The sequence below is a fragment of the Calypte anna genome, chromosome Z, assembly GCF_003957555.1.
Source record: "Calypte anna isolate BGI_N300 chromosome Z, bCalAnn1_v1.p, whole genome shotgun sequence".
Lineage (NCBI taxonomy): Eukaryota > Metazoa > Chordata > Aves > Apodiformes > Trochilidae > Calypte > Calypte anna.
In genome coordinates, this window is record NC_044274.1 from 22,753,868 (window position 1) to 22,768,773 (window position 14,906).

Genomic DNA, 14,906 nt, shown 5'->3' on the forward strand with positions numbered 1-14,906 from the left:
AATGGGCTGCCCAGGGAAGTAGTGGATTCTCTGTCCCTGGAGATTTAAAAAGAGACTGGATGTGGCACTCAGTGCCATGGTCTAGTAACCGCGGCGGTAGTGGATCAAGGGTTGGACTTGATGATCTCAGAGGTCCCTTCCAACCCAGCCAATTCTATGATTCTATGATTCTGTCTATGCTGTCCCTCCCCCAAAGTCCTGCATAAGCAGCCATCTCAACCCACACTCAGGTTATGGCTTAAGTGGGGTGAGTGAGGGAGTGGGAAAACATAATGATGCAGTATGAATTATTCCTTAACACAATGAAAAACACATCTGAGTTGTGACATAGTTTTCTGGGTGTTTTCAGTATATAATTTGTAGGCCCAAGATATGGGACCCAAGTCTTGTAATGCTGATACACTAGGAGGTCCCCTTATGGAAAATTCTTTATGGAAAATTAATGAGGCCAGGAAAATCAATATTTACTGTTGGTAACTGGTGAGCAAAGGAATAAATTTACATTTTTTTCTCTCACAAATGCTACAGTGTTCCTGTTAAAACCATTTTTTGCTGATGAAAGCTAATCCATAGTGCCCCCTATATGCTTCAAATAATTTTTCATCATCATTTAAAAATGCATAGAAGTCAGACGTATGTGCACACAGACATAAAGATGCATATAAATCCAAGATGCTCTCAAACTACCTTATATCCTGGTATATAAGATTCACTAAAAGGAGGCATGATACCAGTGTTTAAATAGTTGCTGCACTCCAGGGGAGTGATTGCTGCTCAGCTTCATAATCAACAAAGAAAATAAACTTAATGCTGATGTAAAAAAAATGCTCATGAAAGCTTGAGCAGGTAATAGTGAAAGGACCGCTCCTAGATAGAGCTGATACACTTCACACTGCAACAGCTTTTGGAATAACCCTGATCACCCCCTGATGCCTGGCTATGAATACAAAGCCACGTGCACAAGAGAAACACTTTACTGCCAAGTATAATACAGTTACACAGAGAAATGCATGGAGGGATTAGTCTTGTGCTTACCTGAAGCTTTGGTCATGCTGAGTGTCTTTTGGATATATTCTTGAAATTCTGAAAGTCTTGACTTGCTTAGTACTTTGAAAGGGCAGCTCAATTACACTTTATGTATTTGTTTGCTGTGTCATAGTCTGGACTAACAACCACATGAATATAGTCCTTATGAAGAATTTCCTGCTTACTGTTTGCTAACTGCCTCAGAAAACAGTTAAAAAAATTGTCTGATATCAAACTGATGCACTGAACCAAGGTTTCTTTTGTTCCAGATTTTACATTCCTGAATACTGTGTATTTTCAAGGGCAACAAATGGCAAGGTCTCAGCAACTTAATTATGAGTTTTACTGAGTCCCCCCTGCACAAGTGTCGGCCATTTGGAGAATATTGACAAGAATAAAAACACATCCTGAGGCTGTTAAGTTTTCAATTCTGAGAAATTAGTATTCCCTTAAGGTTAGCTAAAGTTAAGGATAGATGGAAAGTGCATGGGTTTTAAGGGCTTTTTTGTGTTCTTGACCTAACTGGTCTTGACCACATTGTTAATGATAACCTTTATCCTCCTGTGAGGCAAAATGAACAGCTCATACCTACTGAGAATTTTGGGGGGGGGTTAGAGAAAAATATTATACAACACAGAGTTTTAGAGAAAAGTGCTAAACAATAAATACCACTCAGAATGTCAGAAGGCTCAGTGATAGGATTGTCTTGGATCTCTGGGAAAGGAATAGTATCTGGAGACAGAACAAGAGGTCTGGAGACTGAGAAGCTCCATTCAAGTGCTGTGCACTCATGAAGAAGGGTAGAACTAAAAATATTTTGAAGTCTTGGTGACTATAATTCAATGCAGATTTGTTTTCCTGCAAGAAATAACACTTGGAGCACTTTAGTAATTGGTCTACTCCATCACCTTTGCTGACACTACCTGCAGTATGAATATTCATGCTGCAAGACAGGTTGACTCAACTGCTTTTCCTTTCTTTTGGTGATCTGTGCCTTTAGTGTCACTTCTTGGTTAAAGAGACCCAGTGAACTGGCCAGGCTAAAGAATAACCTCTTTTCTGGCTAAGCCAGATCATTCAGCTGGATCATTTGCTTTGGGTCATTTGCTTGATATAATTCTTCCATTATCTGCCACACAAAGTCTAATACTGTCTAATTGAAGACAATTTTGTAGTTTTGTAATTTTGTAGATTTGTGCAGCTGTTGTGATACTGTTACAGTTTATAGTAGAAATAAAATAATATTGGTTGTAAAATTTTAAAATGGACGAACTAAGAGTTAGAAGGGGCTCGGGTAGACTAAAACTCTGGGAATAAGTAACTAGTTAAGAGTGAGCTGACCCTTACAAGAACAATGATCAAAGGAGAATAAGGAGTGTGTTGACCCCATCAGCAAAAACATTAATCAAAAGGAGAATAGTTAAGCAAACTGATACCATATACCAAAGATCAAGATAAAATATTGTATCCAGGTGGTGGGCCAGGTGGTAATGACAGCTGAAACGGTAAACCGTGCATTTACAGTTTAAGAGATGACTATCTATTGTTATTTGTAAGATCTATGTGACTGTTTGTCTATTGTTATCTGCATGATCTATGTGACTGTTTGTGACTAAAATTTATGAAACTCTGTACGTGGCCTGTAATGAAAAAGAGTATAAAAGCTGAACCAAAAACGAGGGTCTTAGGAACCCTGACTTGGGACGCTAGTCCTCAGGCTTCCCGGGCCCTGAATAAAGCACCGCATAAACTGACTCTGTTGGTTTGTGTTTTGGTTACGGGCAACAATACAATTATCACATAGTGTGTTGTGTAATCGGATATATCAGATGTTTTGTCAGATGTCTGATACAATTTGCACAGCATGTGTTGTGTGATCCAGATCATGTGGTGTGACTGGCCTCTTGTGTGGAATCCTTATGTTTGACAGATATTGATACATTCACATTGCATGTAATATTTTAACCCATATTTTGGGAATAATTGGCCATATGCATATATATACAAACATTGTACCATTGGATGACATTGTACTGTTGGCAAAGGAACTATCTTGCAGGCAGTAATCACTGGACTTTGTTTCCTGCATCAAAATTCTGTGAAGCTCTAAAAAACATCCTATCCCAAACTGTCAGCTACTTAGTACTTTAATTAACAGTAAGCTTAATTTAATCTATTTTTAGAATTGTACAGCATAATGTGTTTTTTATTTATTCACTTACAGCCTCTCATTTCTTTGCCCATCAAACCAGGCAGGAACGGCATACAACACATACACAGGCAGCAATGCCTACAGCTTCTAAAGTCTTGCAGAAAGTTGTTTCTAGGTAACACATTCTACTCTGCAACCATGAATTACTGCTTTTCTGCAAACTGAAAGTAGTGATAGACCTAACAGCAGTGTTATATGACAGGAAACATTAAAGAGCATTCCACTGGTCTAGTTTTCCTGATTTGGTGGATCTGGGTATGTCCCTGGTTTGGTTAATGAACGGGTTTCTGCTTGGCTCTCCGCTGCAGGAGGACACACAGAGCTTAACTCAAGGTATTCAGATTTCACCCAGAGACACAGTCAGCATTTTGAAGCTGCACTGAATCCCGCCGTACTGCTTTGTTTATACAGGTTATACAGAGGGACGGTGTATGTGTTAGTTAGCAAAGGAAAAGCACAAATTGCTGAAGGAAAACAAGCTACATTGACCAGTCGGGCATTAATCAGAACTCAGCCAACAAGAAACACTGTCTCGTAAGTCCTAATTGGCACAGCCAAATGAGAAATTGTTGACCATTGATTATCAAAAGTCTATCATTGAAGTAACTGCTCCTCAAGTTCAGTTTGAAGGATGCCAACCAGCACTTTCTACTTAAGTAGAAAAACAGCCGGTTTTAAGACAAAATGTGGCAGCACAATCTCTTTCCCTTTATTGAAAACTCAGTATGACTTGAGTCATACATCAATTGACAGATGAATACACAGTAACTTCCACTGAGACAGACTCCAGGGCAGTAACAGCTGACAAGCAGAGAAGGAACGATACTCCAGGTTTCTGAGTGACTCTGTGCAAGTAGGAAGGGCTTTTCTTACTCTATTTGCTAATAAATACCTCGAGAACCTGCTGTACAGATCAAAACGGGCCATCCTACTAGCAAGATAATCCAACATCTTACTGCTTTTGTTGCCCCTCGTGTAGAGGAGCCTCCCGCCGCCACGGGCAGCCCCGCCACCGCCGAAGGGATGGGTGCCCATGGCCCTGCAAGCCGCCCCAGGCACGCCTTAAAGCCGACCGGGAAGGATTTTCACATGAACATCTCTCCGTAGCACCAGTAACGTCCACAATTGCAGGACCAACACGACCCTGGGAGAGCAAGGGACAACCACACCCCGCTCCCCGCCCCGCGACATTAGGAAAATGGCGGCGGAGAGCAAGCGCACTTCTTTCTTTCCTTCCTCCCTCCTCCCCTTTTTTCTTTTCTCCCTTCCTCCTTTCGTCCCTCCCTCTCTGCCTCTCTCCCTTCCTTCTTTCCTTCCTCTCTTCCTTCTCTCTTTCCTCCCACCCTTCCTCTCCCTCTTTCCTCCGCCGGCCCCCCGCGCGCAATTTCGCGACACACGCTATGATTGCGTCACAGCCGCCCGCTCTCCCTATTGGTGAGCGGCGTTGTCCGCGCGCCGCGGCTGCGCCCTCGTCCTGCCCCGTCTGCCCGGGAGTCGCTGCGCTCCGGTGAGATGGCGCTGGAGGCGCGGAGGATGGAGGGCGACGTGGAGGACGGGGAGCTCTGTGATTCGGACGCCGACATGCCCGGTGCCGGCTCCCCCGGGGACCCGCAGCAGGTGAGGATGGGGAGGTGGCATCCAGAGCCACGCCAGCCTCAGCGACGAGCCGCGGAAGGCTCAGCCGTGGGAACGCAGTGAGTGGGCCTCAAGGGCCCTGCCGTGGACCGTGATGCCTCGCTCTCGGCCAGAGAACGGGAGGCACTGGGCCGGACCACCGAAGAGCTTGGCGCCTGTGTAGTAAAGGGGAGAGGTCCAGGGGCGGCTCAGGCGTCTGTGTCAGGGTTTCCTTCTCCGGCAGTCACTGCGCTGGGCCCGAGAAGCGGATTCTTCTTCGGGTGCCTGTTCATCTGAGGCGGGGGCGGGAGAGCCTTTTGTTGTTGCTGGGCGCTGGGTTCGATGAGCAAAGCGGAGTGCTCAGCGGTATCCTTGTTAGGTTTACGAACAATAGAAACAAGCCGCTGTGAATACGCACGAAAGCAATGAGTGGCTGTTACTGTTTTCCCTTGACTGTACAACTCTCTTGCATCCGTGAATTGCTGACGAGATGTTACTTACTTCCAAGTGTCTCCTCCTTTTTTCACGTTAGAGTGGTTTAAGAAGTTTATAAGGGGTTTTTGGTGGCACGTGGGCAGAAAGATTTCGAAATAAGGTAAACCTGTGCATGATACTCTCTAAAGATTTTTCTTTTTGTTGGATATTTTTATCTATTTGCAATATAATTCTGGGATGTGTTGTACAAAATAAGCTGTTACAGATGTGGGATTTTTTTTCTGGTTTACAGAGTTGTTAATGTTTGCATTATGGAATACATTTTAAGTTAAAGGATTGTGTTTCATAATATGATAAAATAAGTTGAAGACTTATGTTTTCTCTTTGCTTATAGGAGGAAGTAGAAATGGTGCCAAAATGTTGGTGAAACTAATAATGTTAAAGAATTTTTATTTCACCTGATACTGAAGGATGAGGTCTTATTTATATAGCTCACAGGATAGCAAATAACTTTGTCATAGTAAATATCTTAGAAAAAAGCTGGAATTATAAGGAAGGAAAATGGTCACCAGAGATTAGCACAGAGTGCTAAGCACAAGTGCTTTCACAAGTTATGGAGATTTGAGCTTATGGTATGACTTTCATATTTTAATTTATCTGTTAGATGTATGGGGAAATAGCATTCCTTGAATGTTTTTCTCACAGTGCAACTTTTTTTGTAAAATATGTTGAAGCCTTAAGGTTTTATCCTAATTTATAAGAAGCCATGGTGAATCTGTTGTGTCATGTTTTGGTTTAAAAGAAGAAAACTCTAGGTCTTCTGTAAAGTACTGCTGTCCCCAACCGGTCATGTGCTGTCCTGACTGAGACAGAATCATAGTGTATGGTTAGCTTCTGAAGATCAGAGCAGCATCCAAGTTTTGTAGGTTTTGGTTTAGGCTTTTTGGTAATTTTTTCTTCTCACTTGAGTCTCTGGGAACACTATTGTGGTTGCAGATCACTTGTCCTGACCCCTTTCAGACTCCAGGGAGAATATTAATTTTTATGCTCGTAATAAAACCCTACAGTAAATTACTGTCGGTGCCTTCTTTTGTCTTTCTTAGAACTGTTGTGCCTGTTCTGTCTTTTTCTAAAGAGAGAAATGGTCCGAGACAATTTCATAGATTTTCCAGTCTCATAATAATTTTAATTATTCAACACAGATTATATTTAGTAGATTAGCAGAGTCCTGATGTGTTTTCTGTAGCAGCCATCCTGTCTTTCATATACAAGCATTCAAAATGCAGAATTTTCATAGATTTTCCTATCAACTGTAATCCAAAAGATGCCCAATCACATGAGTCAGAATTAAGTTTACTAGCTAATGAAATCTTTAGGATGAGTTGATAGCTCTTTTTATTTACAGGAGTACTTAAATTAACAGATTTACTTTTTCATTTTAGAAATCACATGAAGGCAGTGACTCAGGCAGACCATTCCAGAGCAGCATTTTATCAGGTGCACCAAGTGTTCCATATCGGACAACCAAAAGTGTGGATTCAAGTGACGAAAGCTTTTCTGAATCAGATGATGACAGTTGTCTGTGGAAAAGAAAACGACAAAAATGTTTCAACATTCCTCCTGCTAGATCTGAGCCTTTTCAGCTGAGCCAGAGCCACCAAAACCAAACTGCTCTAGGTGGCAAGAAGGTCAACAACATATGGGGTGCAGTGCTCCAGGAGCAGAATCAGGATGCAGTGGCTACTGAACTTGGGATTCTAGGCATGGATGGCAGTATTGACAGAAGCAGACAGTCTGAGACTTACAATTATTTGTTGGCTAAAAAGCTGATGAGGGAAGCTCAGCAAAAAGAGGCAGAGATTTTAGATAAAGAACTGGATGAATATATGCATGACGACAAGAAAACAGTGCCAGCAGAAGATGAAAATGGGCAAGGCTTTCTCAAACGTAAGCGGCCTATAAAAGATAGACTGGGTGAAAGGCAAGAAATGAAATATAAAGGAAGGTACGAGATAACAGAAGAAGATTCAGAGGAAAAGGTGGCAGATGAAATTGCTTATCGGTGAGTTTAAAAACAGTGTATCTTCACTTCCTCAGGTATTGGCAAACCGTAATGTAAAAGGTGAAGGGGATAAAAAAGCTTTCTCCCTGCTAAATAAGTAAGGCATGGTACCATGTTACAAATAGCATATGTGCCTTGTCTCTGTTTCCAAAATTCTGCGATTAAAATGCAGCATTGTGGCTGGTATCTTGTAGAAACATCCGGTAATACTGTTTGGTTTAGTTTAAAATTCACCAAAATAGTTTGTTACTGAAGAAAAGTGGCAAGAAAAATAAATATTTTTGTGTCATGATAGAAATCTAGTAGTGGGTTTTTAGTAGTGGCTCTACTACACATAGTAGAGATGTGTGTTCGGAGTTGCATTCCAGTGAATACCTGCAGTGGTCCCCATGAAGTTCTGGCTTGAATTATAAATCTTTGAAACTGTAGATGACTCAGACCTGTATAGTGCTTTGGAGAGCACAAATTCTGGAATACATATATTTTTTCTGTGGAAAGAATGTCTGAGGTTAAACTCGAGCACTGAAATCAAGCCTTGCCTCTTTCTGTGTTGTGATAATGAAGGATAGTTTAGTGTTAATTTGTAGAAGCCCGCAACTGGGGCTATCAAGGTCCAGCCAGATGAAACACTTGACACTGTCCAGGTCTTTTCACAATCCTATTGTACACTGAGTTGAGTGAGAAACATCATCTGTGCAAAGCCCATTGCTTTTTGGAGTTATTTTGCAGACAAATATTTCTTGAACCAGTTTGCTGCCCAATTTCTTTAGAGAAACTCACCAAGGTTTAATACAAAGTATAGAGTTAAGTAGTCTAAGTAATAAATCCTTCTTGTGTTTAGGACAATTCTCACTAAAACATGAATTCTAACATCTAATTTCAGGTAACTGCAATCATACAGTTGAAGCAATTGAAGCCAGCATGGTTCTAAATAGTTGCTCACCTATGTGGTCAGATACCTTTTATTATGCAGTCACTGTAGCATATACACCTTTGTGGCATAGTAAGGTCAATTGGAGCAATTAGGGTAGGCAGTAGTCTTCAAGAACCTTTTGATAATGTTGGTGGTCTCTTGGTCCCCAAAGTGTAATACCAGTGAGGTGTAGTGCTTGCGACTCTGTTCAATGAATAGCTTTGTAATTAAAAAAAGAAAACTTAAGACATGAACTCTTACAAGTGGTATTGATTTGTTGGTTTACAGTGTTTTCCAGTGGGAGCACTTACTTTGGCACAGTGAATTAGTGCTATACAACCCATTCCCTTCATGCAGCCTGAGAATGAAAATTTCTGTATAAGGACACTGATGTTAACAAAAGAATACAGCTTAACTCCATAATACTGGAATTTTTTTCTTTCTTGTTTACATTTTATAGGTTATCATAAATTAATCATCAGATGTTTCTTTTTTTATTATGAAGGTGTGTCTGAATTCTCCATTATACAGAAGAACTACTACGCTTACTATTGTCTGCAGTCAAGTTTTGTTTTAACTGTAAAACATGCTGTAATTTTAACTGTTAAATGCACACATCAATTGAAGAAAAATAACCACTCAATGCATTTTCATTGGAACAAATTTTTAAAATACATGGTTTAAAAAAAAATGTCCCTCAGAAGCTCAGCATTTTGAAATTTGATGCAAGAAGCGGTTGAAACACATTTAAATGTGTTCTTGAATTTTAGTACAATCCTGTGTCCCACAGAATGAATTATTCTTGAGATAAGTTCCATGGTCAGTTCTCCTTGAGAAATTATATTGAGAATCTGTGTATTTTTTTTTTCACTTCTCTCAGGCTTTGTGAGCCAAAGAAAGATTTAATTGCTCGAGTAGTGAAAATAATTGGAAAAAGAAAAGCTATTGAGCTGCTTATGGAAACAGCTGAAGTGGAACAAAATGGTGGAATGTTCATAGTGGTAAGAAAAATGTAATATAATAGGTTTGTGCCTGGGTGTGGGACACACGCAAGACAATCACCTTTTTACTTGTAGAATATTCACATATTCTATACTGCCCAACTTTTACTTTGGACATGTTCTCCCAAAGTTTCATGGGCATCCTGTTATGTGAATCTCACTTAATAAAGACATTAGCCTTTCAGCATCCTTTGAGTAAACAATGAGATGAATTAACCCAGACACTGTCCAACTTTCTGAATTGAGATTAGCATCTGATTTGCAGTGGTAACATCTGTCACTCTGCCTTTGCATGGGATTTCTGCCTTACTTAAGAGTGAAGGATTCTGAAGCTTGTCTTAAAGCTTGTAATGTTAGGATCCAGGCAAAGCCTCTGGCACCTGCTTCAGTAAGTCAGGTGCATGTTTGACAGCACTTACCTATTTACTGGGTTAATGAGCATGCTGTCAGAGGTCAGCAGTCCCAGTAGTGAGCATTTCTAATGTCATGTTTGAATAGCAACTTTCAAAAGCGAGTCTGTTAGCCTTACTAGAGACTTATGTATCAGTAAAGCAAAACAGTACTGAATTCTGTTACAGTCATGGTGAAAATGCTACACTTAATGGTTAGGTTATCAATTACTTATTATGTTGTTGGTTTTACTAAATAATGAGCCTCGGAGCAAAAGTTTCGAAGAATAAAATTGGGAGGTAGCTACTAATTACATTAAGGCATTTGTTTGTAATTTACATATTTTAAGTTTTATCATTGGAAGGAGAGAGACGGAAAAAAGAGGGAAAAAGAAAAAAAACCATAACACCATCTTCTGCCCTGCTCCTAAAAAAAGCAACAACTCTCCAGTTAACAAATTGTTTTAGAAGCAAAGGAGTCTGTCCTGAAAGATTAAAGTACTTACTAACAAGAGTTTACCAGGAAGATGAAAGGGTAAAACTGTGGCACAGGTTGTATGGCACTGCTGCTGCACTGGAACATATTGAAGCTTTGAACTAGTGTACTGTAGGGAGATACTTTAAAGTACCTGTTGTGTTTCCATATGCCTTAGGCAGAAATGCAAAATCTTGCAGATAGGCAAAAAAATTGTAGAATTGCTGAGCATGATTTATGAAAGCCAAGAGCTACATAACTCGATTAAAGTAATTTGTGATGTTTTGCTAGGCTGATGTGTCAGGAGTGTTTTGAATATTTAACTTAGTAAATACTTTATTTCAAGTAGTTGTGAGAGTAGTTAGCATTTTGTTTCTTCACTACGAAAATCAGATTTATTGTGTAGGTGAACCACTTGGTATTATGTTCTAAAGCAATTTTTTTGTAACTTCACAATTTACCTGTACAGATGTAGCAGGCTGGTAGTTGGCCTTAAGACTAGTTCAGTCACAGATAAAACATGGCCAAGGTTATTTTTATGTAATACCTGTAGTGGTAGATCTTAATTTTTTTTACTCTGTCTTAATGCATATCATTGGCTTAGATGCTATTTTAATATCAACTCAACATATTAAGCTCACTATTACTAATTTACTTTCTCTATTAAGAATGGTACTAGGAGAAGAACACCAGGAGGCGTTTATTTAAACCTGCTGAAGAATACACCTTGCATCAAAGAAGAACAAATTAAGGTAAAAATGATTGCCTAAAGTAAATTTTGCCGTCTTGTATTAGAAATGTTATGATTGACTGACTCCCATAACTTCTAGCAAGCTTAGCTATATTGCAAAGAAACCAACTTTTCACATTAAAAATACAAGTGTACTCTTCACTGGGTGAAGAACTGGCTAGATGGCCGTATCCAGAGAGTTGTGATTAATGGGGTCAAATCAAGTTAGCAGTCAAGTCACCAGTGATGTCCCTCAGGGCTCAGTTTTGGGGCCAGTCTTGTTTAATATCTTTATAAATGATCTGGATGAGGGGATTGAGTGAACCCTCAGTAAGTTTCCACTCAAATTGGGAGTGCTGATCTACTGAGTGTAGGAAGGCTCTACAGAGGGATCTGGACAGGCTGGATGGATAGGCCAAGGCCACTTATGAGGTTCAGCAAGGCCAAGTGCCAGGTCTTCCATCTCAGTCACAACAACCCCAGGCAATGCTACAGGCCTGGGGAGCAGTGGCTGGAAAGCTCCTCAGTAGAAAAAGACCTGGGGGTTCTGGTGGACAGTCATCTCAAGATGAGCCAGCAGTGTGCCCAGGTAGCCAAGAAGGCCAATATCATCCTGGCTTGTATCAGGAATAGTGTGGCCAGTAAGGAAATGATCTTGCCTCTGTACTCAGCACTGGTGAGGCTGCACCTTGAATCCTGTGTTCAGTTCTGGCTTCTCAATACAAGAAGGACACTGAAGTGCTGGAAATTGTCCAGAGGAGAGCTATCAAGCTGGTGAGGGGCCTAGAGAACAAGTCATATGAGGGGTTGCTGAGGGTGCTAGGCATGTTTAGTCTAGAAAAGAGGCAGCTGTGGGAGACCTCATTGCCCTCTACAAATATGTGCAAGGAGGTTGTAGAGTTCACTCCTAAGTGAATAAAGACAGGACTAGAGGAAATAGTCTGAAGTTGTAGCAGGAGAGGTTTAGATTAGGTATTATGAAGACTTGCTGTACTGAAAGAGTGTTCAGGCACTGGAACAGGGAGGTGGCTGAGTCACTGTCTCTGGAGGTATTTAAGAAACGTGTAGATGTGACACTTAAGGGCATGTTCTAGTGGCTGAGATTGTAGGGGCGTTGGATTTTTGCTTGTTGTTTGTAGTGGTTGGACTCAGTGATCTCAGAGGTCCTTTCCAAACATGACTACTCTGTGATTCTGCGGGAAAAAAGTAATTGCTATTCACACAAGGCAATTGCTTACTGCCTGTCACAAAAACCTGTTGAGGACAGTGAAGGTGTAGGGCCCAAAGAGACAAAAGCTGTATTTTCCTTATTACATACATACCTTACAGCAGTATTATCAGCAGCTGGTTTTCTTCTTTATGAGCTCTGTGTCTTTGTGTGCGGATTGAATGGTATTCTCTTCATTGGGTATGTGTGTTCTATATAGTTCTAGCTGTAGCACCAGGCAGTATTTCCCATTAAGTCAAATGCTGGTCTGAGCCTGGTCTGTGCTGCTCACTGTTCTCATCTGTCATGCTCACCAGATTAATTTTTCAGCTTGTAATTGTTTTTGTTAAAAGAAAGACTTGTTTCTTTTGCTTATGGGTTTCTACAGCTCACTCTGTATACTGTGCTAGCATCTTGTACAGGGAATTGAGAAGCAAATAAACATAAACTGGGATTGTCTGGTTTATTTTAAAAAAGAACCAAAAAAAAAAAAAAGCAAAAAACCAACAACTGCTTAGAGCATATGGTGGTTACAAAAAATTGCAACTTTGATCACTTCACCCCACTATAAAGGAAAAAAAAAAATCAAAATTGCTCTTCTGCACCTCTTTCATGCTCTTGTAATTGTGCGTCTGACCTTTATCTTGCTGGTACTGTCAAGCATTTAATGAGACATGAGTTTCCACTCCACAGACTTCATTGATGATAGGAGATGTCACACAAACATGTGGGAGATGTTGCAGCTTTTGGGGTGAAAAAAACATTAATGTTCTCTGTATGCAACATGTGGTTTGTTGTTTTTTTTTTAATAAGCAGGGAAAGAAAGACATCTAGCAGCATTTAACTCTGCTACATGCCATTATCCTCCCTGAAATATGGAAGGACTTAAAACAGTCATATTTTGTAGTGGAGAAGATACTAATGGGATTAGAAAATTTTGACAGGAAGGATCATGAGATGTGGATTCAAATTTCACTTGTGGAGGAAAGTTTTCTCAAGTTGTCATAGAAATTCTGGTCGCATTTTCTCTGCAGGTCCCTGTGTGGCAGCATGACCTTCTGGTCTACCACCCATTCCTCCCAGTTTTATCTCATCATCAGACTTGAAAAGAACACTTGGGGTGTATGTAAATAATTACCACTAAGATCCCTAAGAAAATCTGCAATTAAATGATTTGTGGGGCATTTTCCTTAAATGCAATCTATCCTCATATTTTGAATAATGTGTATCTTGATTAAATCTTATTGAATAGTATTTGTAATTAAAATTAAAATATTACTTTGTTTTCTTTATGAAACTACTAAAACAAATATTCTAAGGTGTTTTTTTATTTTATTTTCATTAAAGGAAATATTCTATCTGGAAACCCAAAAAGAATATGAAAACAAAAAAGCTGCAAAGAAGAGGAGAATACAAATTCTAGGAAAGAAGATGAAAAAAGCGATTAAAGGGCTTAACCTTCAAGAATACGATGATGCATCTCGAGAGACGTTTGCTAGCGATACGAATGAGGCTCTGGCCTCCCTTGATGATCTACAGGAGGCACAACATGAAACGAAGATGGAACCTGAAGATACTATTGAGATTGATACTGCTCATGATTTGGAGATCTTCTAGTTACTAATGTTCTTGATAACAAAGTCTATAAAACACATATTAAATAAGTCTTTCTTATAATCCCATGGCTTCTTGTTTTCATAACATGCAGAATCATGGGAAATACTTGATGCTGAAGAACATGATTTAATTCTTAGCTAAAATCTACAGCATGAAAGATATTATTGTCCTGTTATTTGTTCGATGAGTGATCAAAAACTGTTACACATTTTCTTGATTACTGCAGTGCCATTATTGTTCCTTAGAATCTTTTTTTAGCCATGCTAGGTTTAGGAATTATGGCTGTGTTTTAACCAGTACACCACACATAGTCTACTAAAGTTGATAAAATCGTAAAGTTATCTACGGATTAACAGAAAAAACACTATGAAGTTGTTCTTGATATCAAAGAATTTGTTTTCTTATTAAAGCACAGTTTTGATGAGGTCAGTGAATGATCCAAGTGATCTCAGTCACTCCCCTGAAGTCCCCAAGACATGACTGGTCCTCCTGGCTATCGGGGCACACAGCTGGCTCATATGCCCTTTGCCATCAACCAGGAACCCCAAGTCCCTCTCTTGTGCTGCTCTCCAGCCACTCATTCCTCAGTCTCTAGGTTGGTACCTTTCTGATGCTTGGCAGATGATTCAAAATTAAGCATGAATTGTATCTCACACACTGAATAAAGTATTAAATTACTTCCTTATCCCCTCTTAATGGTTACTATACACACTATTTCTCCAACATTGGTATGCAGAGGAGGAGGTGGTGTTTTGCAGTGGCATATGTAGTGGAAGATACATCTGAGAAAAGAAAGGCAGGGGCTAAAGTGACAGATTTTGATGGTTTAGATCTCCTCCAATAACTTTGGAGGTTATTCTGCAAGTTTACTGATGTCTAGCTGTACTTATTTTTTCAGAACAAAATCATCTCTGCAAGATGTCAAAGCAATTTTTGGCACAAGGCTAGCAAGAATTACTCAGTTGTCTGAGGTTTTTTTGAACTTGCTGAGCAACAGTCTGAGCCTTCAGAAAGGCAGGAAAATTAACAGCTTCTTAGAGTTTGCAAAAATAGTTCTGCAATGGGATAGGAGTTTTCTTTTTGACCAGCACAACAATGTACCAGCAATTACCATATTTGTGTTACACTATTTAAGAACTGCTAGGAAGAACTTTTTTTAAAGGCTTTGTTATCAAAAGAAGTGTGTTGATGAGAATAGCAACATTACAAGATTGAGACCAGTATA

At 39.9% G+C, this 14,906-nt stretch overlaps 1 protein-coding gene across 2 annotated transcripts; it reads left to right on the forward strand.

Moving 5' to 3' along the window:
- The first annotated feature begins 4,579 nt into the window (after window positions 1–4,579).
- On the forward strand, window positions 4,580–13,743 carry PHAX (phosphorylated adaptor for RNA export). Of its 2 annotated transcripts, none has more exons than XM_030467720.1 (5): window positions 4,580–4,855; window positions 6,730–7,349; window positions 9,143–9,263; window positions 10,796–10,879; window positions 13,412–13,743. In XM_030467720.1, the coding sequence occupies exons 1-5, from the start codon at window positions 4,751–4,753 to the stop codon at window positions 13,679–13,681; spliced, it is 1,200 nt and encodes a 399-aa protein (XP_030323580.1). In that variant the 5' UTR covers window positions 4,580–4,750; the 3' UTR covers window positions 13,682–13,743. The 2 variants fall into 2 exon arrangements, with proteins under 2 accessions (XP_030323580.1, XP_030323581.1); XM_030467721.1 differs by lacking the exon at window positions 13,412–13,743 and adding an exon at window positions 13,099–13,185.
- The last annotated feature ends 1,163 nt before the right edge of the window (window positions 13,744–14,906 follow it).